General features: G+C 53.8%; 2 protein-coding genes and 1 long non-coding RNA gene across 3 annotated transcripts in view; 1 reads left to right on the top strand and 2 right to left on the bottom strand.

Moving 5' to 3' along the window:
* The window catches only part of IL17D (interleukin 17D), a 21,699-nt gene extending 14,011 nt beyond the window's left edge, over positions 1-7,688 (top strand). Inside the window, exon 2 of the mRNA XM_032260133.1 lies at positions 7,017-7,688. Within this exon, the coding sequence (XP_032116024.1) occupies positions 7,017-7,335 (319 nt within the window). The 3' untranslated portion in view covers positions 7,336-7,688. The remainder of the gene's footprint in view (positions 1-7,016) is intronic.
* EEF1AKMT1 (EEF1A lysine methyltransferase 1) overlaps positions 1-10,050 on the bottom strand; it is a 150,161-nt gene that overhangs the window by 28,112 nt on the left and 111,999 nt on the right. The gene's annotated exons all lie outside the window — the stretch shown is intronic.
* LOC116537909 overlaps positions 8,170-10,050 on the bottom strand; it is a 4,282-nt gene continuing 2,401 nt past the window's right edge. Inside the window, exon 2 of the long non-coding RNA XR_004263414.1 lies at positions 8,170-9,164. This is a non-coding gene — a long non-coding RNA (uncharacterized LOC116537909). The remainder of the gene's footprint in view (positions 9,165-10,050) is intronic.

The following is a 10,050-nucleotide window of genomic DNA, read 5'->3' as shown; positions in this document are numbered from 1 at the left end:
TGCCCAGGCTGGAGTGCAGTGGCACAATATTGGCTCACTGCAACCTCCACCTCCCGGGTTCAAGTGATTCTCCTGCCTCAGCCTCCCGAGTAGCTGTGACTACAGGTGCATGCCACCATGCCCGGCTAATTTTCGTATTTTTAGTAGAGATGGGGGGGGGTTCACCATATTGCTCAGGCTGGTCTTGAACTCATGACCTCATGACCCACTGCCTCTGCCTCCCAAAGTGCTGGGATTATAGGCATAAGCCACCGAACCCAGCCTCCATCCTCCCTTTTTAAGAGAGTCTGCTGGGTTGAACTCATTGACCTTTGGACCTGGCGAGTCACGCTACCGAGGCAGCCTGGCTCCATGGACACATTTCGGTGCTAGCCAGAGTTAAAGAAGGCAATTCCCCCACATTGTTCCGGGCTGGGGTCTTTCCACTGCTGTGAGAGAAACAGTCATCCTGAGCCCCTGCTGCTCTGAAATAATTTCATGTTTTGCAAGGTGGGAGGGTGAGCCACATCAAGGCGCATGTGCCAGCCAGTGCCCTGGCTATCCTTGGGCATCAGTTAGAGGACACATCAGGTGGCCCAATCCTCCCTCGGAATGTGTTCATTGTTTTCTGAGCTCCGGAGCCGCTTCAAATTGTTTCCTACGACGTCTGGCCCCAGGGGCAGGGCTGTTTTTCTGTCTCTGCTGTCACGTACATTCCTCTCCCAGCTCAGTTTCCATCGCCTCTAATCATCCCTGGAGGACTCGTCCTTTGTTCCTGGATTAAGCCGGCCACCTGTCACTTGCTCAAGCCAAGCTTCCCACATGGCCAGGGACACTTTTGAGATCCCACGAGAGGGGAAAACTTGATGTGTTTCAAGCATGCCCCCGTGCCAAGCTTCCGCAGAGCAGCACGCAGAAAATGTGAAGACAAAAGCATGGCCGCAGGAGGCGCGGTCCAGGGCAGAACGCCGTTTGGTTGCTTGTCCCTGTTTACTAAGAGAAAACGCTCCCGTTGCAGTTTCTTGCTGCGTTGTTTTCTTTGTCTTTTTTTTTTTTTTTTGCAGCAGCAGCTCTCCTTAACCATAAAGCACACCTAGCTGTTGATGTCCGCAGACTCCAGGCAGGAGGCTAGGGTGAGGGACTTTGGATCTGTGTCTGTGCCAGCGAGGGCCCAGGGCTTCTCTGGTGACCTCTTTCCTGTGTCCCCGCTGGGTCCTTCTGAAGGCGCAGGCCTTGTCTTTCTGCTTCTCTGAGGCTGCAGGCCTCATGCTGCTGCACCCTGGGCAGCACTGCATGGTAGATGCATGGCACCCCCCTTGGCGGCACCTTCCATTGAGAGAGAACAGCCTGAAACCTGCCCCAGTTCATGCCTCTGACCTCCCGAGGCCCAGGGAGCCATGGGAGGAGGTGTCTTGTCAGAGGCCTCAGCCCGGAGGCCTCCCAGCGGTGGGGCAGTGTCAGTCCCAAGCCCTCTAGAGGGCTGCAGATGATTTTTGGCCAGTGAAACTCTGACCCTGACTGCATCCAAGCCACTGTCACCTACAAAACTACCGGGGGTGATGCCTGAGTGACAGTTGTTTCATGAAGAACTCACAGGATGGTGAGACATGAGCAGTCACCTACCTACCGAGGGCCTGGGAAGACCAGTCCCAGGTGACAAGAATTCAGCGGGCCCGGTGATCCCCTTAGGTCAAACTCATCCCACCCGTGAGGATACTGAGTCCACGGAGGAATGCCAGACCCACCCACACGCCCCCCTCCCCCCTCCCCCCGCCTTTGGTCCTCCTGCCGCACATCCTGTGTGCTGTTCTGACGGGGCCTTTCCAAACCCACATCTCACGTGTGTGCAGCTGGCCGGGGCCCTTCATGAGTTCCCAGAAGCAAGATCACATCCAGACTAACTGCTGTAGTCTCCAGGACTCCTGTGCACCTCTGAAATAGCTTACCACGGTTTCAGCCTGGCGCATGCCACGTGTGTGAGCACACACCCACCTGCCCATGCTCACATAGATGCCTGCACTCACACACCCACAGATGCCTGCACACACACCTGCCCATGCTCACAGATGCCCGCACTCACACACACCCGCCCACACTAACACAGATGCCCACACTCGCACACCCACCCACGGTCACACAGATGCCCGCACTCGCACACACCCACCCACGCTCACAGATGCCTGCATTCACACACACACGCCCACGCTCACACAGATGCCCACACCCACACACACCTGCCCATGCTCACACAGGTGCCCACACTCACACACCCGCCCACGCTCACACACCTGCCCACACTCACACACACCCACCCACGCTCACACAGATGCCCACACTTACACACACCTGCCCGTGCTCACACCCCTGCTTGCACTCACATGCCCATGCTCACACCCCTGCCCACACACATGCCCGTGCTCACACCTGCCCAACACATGCCCGTGCTCACACCCCTGCCCACACACATGCCTGTGTTCACACCTGCCCACACACATACACATGCCCATGCTCACACCCCTGCCTACACACATGCCCATGTTCACACCTGCCCACATACACATGCCCATGCTCACACCCCTGCCCACACACATGCCCATGCTCACACCCTTGCCCACACATGCCCATGCTCACACCTGCCCACACACACATGCCCATGCTCACACCCTTGACCACACACAGACATGCCTGTGCTCACACCCCACCCACACACACCTGCCTGTGCTCACACCCTGCCCACACACACACAGGCCCGTGCTCACACCTGCCCCCCCACACACATGCCCATGCTCACACCCCACCCACACACACATGACTGTGCTCACACCCCTGCCCACACACACACATGCCTGTGCTCACACGTGCCTGTGCTCACACCTGCCTGTGCTCACACCTCTGCCCATACATGCCCATGCTCACACCCCTGCCCCCCCACATGCCCATGCTCACACCTGCCCCCACACACATGCCTGTGCTCACACTCCTGCCCCCACACACACATGCCTGTGCTCATACCTGCCCATGCTCATACCCCTGCCCCCCCACACACAAACGCCTATGCTCTCACACCTGCCCACACACACACATGCCCATGCTCACACACCTGCCCACACACACATGTCTGTGCTCACACCTGCTCATGCTCACGCACCTGCCCCCACACCCCTGCACATGCTCACCCACCTGCGCACTCACACCTGCCCACTCATACACCCACACACCTGCCCACACACCTGCCTGTGCTCACACACCTGCCCACTTGCTTATACACACCTGCCCATGCTCACACATGCCTGCACTCACACACACCTGGCCAAACACATACCTGCCCACACACCCAACCACAGCTGTCCACATTCACACACACCTGCCCGTGCTCTCACACACCTGCTCACACACACACACCTCATACACAGGTGCCCACACTCACACCCACAGATGCCCACACTCATACACACCTGCCCACACTCACACATACCTCATGCTCACATGCCTGTGTTCACACCCACACAGATGCCCACACCCTACACACCTGCCCATGCTCACACACATCCCCACACTCACACACATGCCTGCGCTCACACACACCTGCCCAAGCTCACACACAGCTGCCCACACTCACACACATGCTCACACGCGTTCACACTCACAATCAAATTTCTGTGATTGTCCCATAAATGATGTTTATTTTTTGAGAAGGAGTCTCGCTCTGTCACCCAGGCTGGAGTGCAGTGGTGCAATCTCGGCTCACTGCAACTTCTGCCTCCTGGGTTCAAGCGACTCTCCTGCCTCAGCCTCCTGAGTAGCTGGGATTAGAAGCACCTGCCACCACACCTTGCTAATTTTTTTTTTTTTTTTTTTTGTATTTTTAGTAGAGACAGGGTTTCACTATGTTGGCCAGGCTGGTCGAGAACACCTGACCTCGTGATCCGCATGCCCCTGCCTTCTAAAGTGCTGGGATTATAGGCGTGAGCCACCACGCCCGGCTTCCATAAATGATTTTAAAAACTTAATGTTTTCTCTGCATTTTCTTTTTAACACTTCATTTTAAATAATTTCAAACTAACACAACAGTTGTGAAATTAGGACGAATTCCCACATACTGTTTGCCTGGAATCCCCAAACGTCAGCATCATCACTCAGCACAGTGCTCAAGATCAGGGCATGAACACTGACACGACACTGTCATCTGCCCCACAGGCCTTCTTTAGGGGGTCCCACAAACACCCCTTTCTGCCCGAGGATCCAACCTCTAGTGGCCACTGCTTTTGTGGAATGTCCCTGAGTCTGGGTGGGCTGTGTTTGGTAAGTGATGGTGCAGGTGGTAACACTGGGAGTGGAAGCGGCTGGCTTCATGTCACTGAGCCAGGACGGCAGGTGTGAGCCCAGCCAGGACACCCGGTTTGTGTTCCTCTACTCGGGACTCTCATGTGTAGGTTCCCTTCCTCTTGTTTTCCTCCCGAAACCACACGGGATATGTCACGTTTCCTACATTCTGTCTTTTGCTGGTCACATCCTCATAGTGCCATTTCTCCCTATTTCTGGTAGCCTGGCTCCATCAAGTTCAAGCTCTGGTTTGACCCAGCTCCCTCAATCCTCTGCCTTTCGTAGACTGAGGATGCACACAGTTACCACCATCAGCCTTCTCCCTGGGAAGTCGGTGCACCCTGCTCTCCTCTGCCTCTATTTGTTCTCTCCCAGGTGCCCACCCCTGGATCATCTTTTTAATCACCATCTATCAGTGGACAACGTAAAACTCTGGAGCTCCTCCTGGGGCTCCAGACCATCTTCCACTCCACAGTCTGAGGGTTTTTTCTAAAATTCCATCTGAGGGGGACTCTTTCTCCTTGTACTTCCTAGTGGTGACAGTCCTTTGACCCTGTGCTTTGACCTCAGACTGAAATGCCCTTCTCCCTTCTTCACCTGGATAAATTCCCCAGGAGCTACTCGGCGGCCACGGGCGGAATGAGCGCATTCTGTGTTCACCAGCGCCTTTATCCCCAGAGAGTGAGTGCTCAGGTACACGTGTTTCGCCTGTAGCCCCATTGCCTGAAACCGCACTCAGATATTTGTGGGATAAATGTTGAAAGCGATTGGAGATATTACAAATCCTGGGTATTTAGGATTTCCTTTTCCTTCTAACATTAAGTCAGGGTCTTATACTGACCTCAGGGTATAGGAACAGGAGCTGGTACAGCCCAGGATCAGCTTCACCTGCTTCCCGGCTGCAGAGCTCCTCCTCTAGAGCGCGTTGTGACAGGCACATCAGGGCACCAGGAGCAATCACAGCTCAGTCCCTGCCCTTCCCAAGTAGGGCAGACTAGGATCATGTGTCTTCACAGGTTATGAGCACATGGGGAAGGAAGAAGCTCAACTTGAGGACATCTGAAAACTCTTAAGATAATAAATTGGACCTTAAAATATGGCAAAACTTCATGGAGTTGACAGTGGCTTGGGGAAGGGGGCATCCTGGCCATGGGACCTACCAGGGGCCTTCCACTTGGAGGTGCCTGGAGCATGGGATGCCAGAGGGAGAGGATGGCTTCATCCATCCTGGTGCGGATAAAGCTATTGTGCCTCAGAGGCCCCCAGCCGCAGAACTGAGGAAATAGCAGCCACAAGGAGCTGAAAAAGAATTTTTTTCCAGCCTGGGGAACACAGTGAGGCACTCTCTATACAAAAAAATAGAAAAAAAAAATTAGCTGGACATGGTGGTGCACACCTGTAGTCGCAGCTGCTCGGGAGGCTGAGGTGGGAGGATCACTTGAACCAGACAGGTCAAGGCCGCAGTGAGCCATGATGGTGGCACTGCACTCCAGCCTGGGTGACAGGCCTCACTCTGTCACCCAGGCTGGAGTGCCGCGGCACGAGAACTGTAAAAAATAAAAAAATTCTACAACTATTTATTTGTGTGTATGTTGGAGGGAAGCATGAATAAATGAAGTCAGATTTTGCTTTTTTGTGTTTTTGCTTCAGAGACAACTTGTGCATTTTGCAGGCGGTCCCCACCACCCTCTCCATTGCCTTCACCCTGGACTCCCACCTCGGGGGCTCCACTGCCAGCAGGGCCACGTGGCCAAGCTCCTGATCTCTGCATTGCCCCATCCTCTGGCCACCCCGACTGGAAGCCTTGGAGTCATTGCTGACTTTCCCTCCGACTTCATCCCCCACATTCAAACAGTGGTCTGGTGCTTGGAAACGCCCCTCTGGGGTTCAGGGAGCATAAGGGGTGACTGGGTGTGGCCCTGTGTCACCAGTTTCCTCTGAGGGCAGCCTGGTGGGCTGCCTGGACCCAGGACGGCCTCAGGCTCTTCCCACACGAGGCTCCCCCACAGGCCTCCTCCTTAGGATCTAGCACGTAGGTGCCACTGGATCCATTTCCAGTGGCAAGAACACACTGCTTCTAGCCTCGTCACCTCCCAGGCATGCTGTAGCCCCTCAGACACAAATGGAGGAGAATCCTGTGCCTTCCTGAGCGCCCCAGCTTCACAGGCCGCCGAGAGCTGGCACTCGGCACCGAATCTCCGCGATGGAGAGAGCTCTCATCCTTCACTCCTGTGAGATCCCTGCAGGCCTCTGGCTCCCGGCCCAGTCAGCTCTGTCCGCCTCCAGCCCCTCTTTCTCTAGACCTGCCCCAAGCCTGTCCTTGAAACTCATACCTGTCCCCAGCCTAGGCCCCAGGTGGATGCGTCCATTGGGGGCTGCACAGCCTTGCAGTGGGGAGGCGGCGGCTCTGGGGCTCTGGGCAGACAGGGCACCTCATTCTGTTCTGGTGGCACCCATGCAGGTGGCATAGATTTTTCTGAGCACATTAGCCCAGACTCTGGAAGCAGTTTTCCGGTCCGGGTCAGGGTCGGCAAGAAGCGCAAGGAAGCGCGCAGCGGATCTGCTGTCTGCGGGGCCTCGAACGCACGTGCCCCGCAGGCTGAGGGAGGACACGACCGTCCCCGCAGCCTTCCCCGGTGCCTCTAACCAGGGATCTCAGCGCGCGGCGCCGGGCTGCCCCCAGGCGTGACCTCAGCCGTGCTTTCTCCCTGCAGAATCTCCTACGACCCGGCGAGGTACCCCAGGTACCTGCCCGAAGCTTACTGCCTGTGCCGGGGCTGCCTGACCGGGCTGTTCGGCGAGGAGGACGTGCGCTTCCGCAGCGCCCCGGTCTACATGCCCACCGTCGTCCTGCGCCGCACCTCCGCCTGCGCCGGCGGCCGCTCGGTCTACACCGAGGCCTACGTCACCATCCCCGTGGGCTGCACCTGCGTCCCCGAGCCGGAGAAGGACGCAGACAGCATCAACTCCAGCATCGACAAACAGGGCGCCAAGCTCCTGCTGGGCCCCAATGACGCGCCCGCTGGCCCCTGAGCCCCGGTCCTGCCCCAGGAGGTTTCCCGAGGCGCCTACTCTGGAGCCGCCTGCAGGGTTCGACCTCTGCAGAGAGCGCACCAAGCAAACCTGAGCACCGGCGCTGCCTTTCCGTGGAGACTCAACAGCTTCATCCGACATGGGCATCCCTGGCTTGCTTTTAGCTACAAATGGGCAGGGTGGCTGGAAGCTGATGGGAAACGATCCGGCACAGGCATCCTGTGTGTGCCCCGCATGGAGGGCTTGCGAAAGTTCACGGAGGCTTCTGGAGGAACCTCCCAGGCCGGCTGCTGCGGGTGCAGGGCGTGACCCCACCGCTGCGTGCTTGCCAAAGAGATAGGGACGCATATGCTTTATTTTTATTTTTTATTTTTGTTTTTTGGGATGCATATGCTTTTTAAAGGAATTTAAAAATAATTTTAAGTAGAGCGACTATATACCTACTTTTTAAATCAACTGTTTTGAATAGCGGCAGAGCTATTTTATATTAGCAAATTAGAGTTACTCTATTACATTTCTTACTTGACATACAAACATTGTTTTTTGCTTCCTCTGGAAGTTTTTTAAGCATAATTGGAATCCTTGGATAAACTTTTTACTGGCACACTGTGGCCTGGGTCTCCGGATTCAGCCTGTCACTGACGGCTGACAGTGATGAAATGGACACGTCTGATTTGACCCACTCTTCCCTCCCCTGAAGGTCTTCACTGGCCTCCAGGTCGACCAAAGGGATACACAGGCATGCCCCAGGGCCTGCTAAAGGTTCCAAAGGTCTCAAACTTGGTTTTAGTCATGAATACATAAACTGAGTCTCAAACTTGGACAATTTTTTTCCCCTTTTGATAGCCACTGGGGCCAATCTGTGGTTAAGAGGTGGTGAGATAAGAAGTGGAACATGACATCTTTGCCAGTTGTCAGGAAGAATCCAAGCAGGTACTGGCTTAGTTGTAAGGGCTTTGGGAGCAGGCCAAATATGAGGAGAAAGCGGGCCACGTTAGAATCTGCAGAGATCAATCTGGAGGCTTCTGTTTCTACATTCCGCCATGAGAGCTAGGTCTTCGCTTTTTCATTTAGATTGAAAATCTGTCTCTGAACACAATTATTTGTGAAAGTTAGAAGTTCTTTTAAAATGATTAAAACAGTCTTGCTGAAAGATACACTGGCCGTGTGTATTTCTCTCAAATCTCCTTGATGGGCCAGACTGGTTGTTAAAGGAAATCATGTGTGACCTAAGGGCTTCACTTTATCTGGAGGTTTAAATTCATCAAGCTTTGATTTGGTCTTAGAAAGATCAACTAGTCAGGTAAGGTCAATGTCATGGATCTTCTGTGACACCCTCAAGACCAGGAGATGTCTTTTATTCACATGCATTTTGCTCCCAAGCTTCAGCTACTGCGGAAAGACCAACTGGCAGCCTTAGTTTGATCCAGATGAATGGACTTCCAGCTCCCACTAAAACTGACAGAAAGGGTGCATGCAAAACACATCACCGAGCAAAATCCACATTGTCTGAATAAAAAATTCAAAATGGAAAGCAGTAGCTATGGATAGCTCCACAGTCTCTGGGAAATTTTACTTCCCCATTCAAACTCAGGGGGGAAAAAGAGGGGAATCCTCTGGCGGTGGTATGTCTAGAACACATTCCTGTCCAGGAACCAGAAGGTCCAGGGCAACAGCACAAATCCATACATTACAAAGAACTGCCTTTTAAAGCAGCAACTTGGGTGCTGTTTCCGTCATCGCTGCTGTTGTCTAAACTTTTCCGGGTCACTCCTCAAATATAAACAGTGCAAGCATTGGAGGAAGGGCACACAAGAAGAGGAAATTATCTGCATGGGGAAAATGTCATGATTTTATTCACTGCATTAATGATTAGTTTAACTAACCTCAGCTTCCTAAAAGGTGGCACATTCCCAACACAAGAAATGAGCTTTCTGTCCTAAGATCCAGAAAGACAGTCTCTGCTTTTTCTCTGTACCGTGCATTCACCCACTTAGTGATGATCCACTGGGCACCTGCCTGGATCCACTCACCCAGTTCCTGCAAGGCCACAGCGAGCAAGACGATCTCCCTCCTCCACTAAAACGATGAAAAGGCAAAGCTGCTCCAGCACCTCGCACCTGGGTGCTGATCTATGAACCCGCTCCCTTCACCTCACTAAGCTTCATTTTCCTTCTGTGTGAAATGAGGTCACAGCACCCCCCTCTTTGAGTCCCTGTGAGGATTCAGCACTGTTGACAAAGCACCTGGCACAGTGCCTGGCACACAGTGGGCATCAACGCATCACCCCAGTCATTTGTAAGCCACACTGAAAACAAACATCAAGCTAAGCCTTTGCATGTCATGTTGCTTTAGGAGGCATCTGTCACTTACAAGTGACTTTTTTTGTATAAAAGATAAGTTTAAAATGAAATCTCCGGGCTGGGTGCAGTGGCTTACGCCTGTAATTCCAGCACTTTGGCAGGCGGATCACCTGAGGTCAGGAGTTCAAGACCAGCCTGACCAACACAGTGAAACCCCATCTCTACTACAGATACAAAAAAATTAGCTGGGCATGGTGGTGCGTGACTATAATCCCAACTACTTGGGAGGCTGAGGCAGGAGAATCACTTGAACCCGGGAGGTGGAGGTGCAGTGAGCCAAGATCGCGCCACTGCACTCCAGCCTGGAAAACAAGAGTGAAACTCCTTCTCAGGGAAAAAAAAAAAAAAAAAA

The sequence above is a fragment of the Sapajus apella genome, unplaced genomic scaffold (genome assembly GCF_009761245.1).
Source record: "Sapajus apella isolate SASKATOON/1434 unplaced genomic scaffold, GSC_monkey_1.0 scaffold114, whole genome shotgun sequence".
Classification (NCBI taxonomy): Eukaryota; Metazoa; Chordata; class Mammalia; order Primates; family Cebidae; genus Sapajus; species Sapajus apella.
This window is presented reverse-complemented; position numbering and strand designations above follow the sequence as displayed.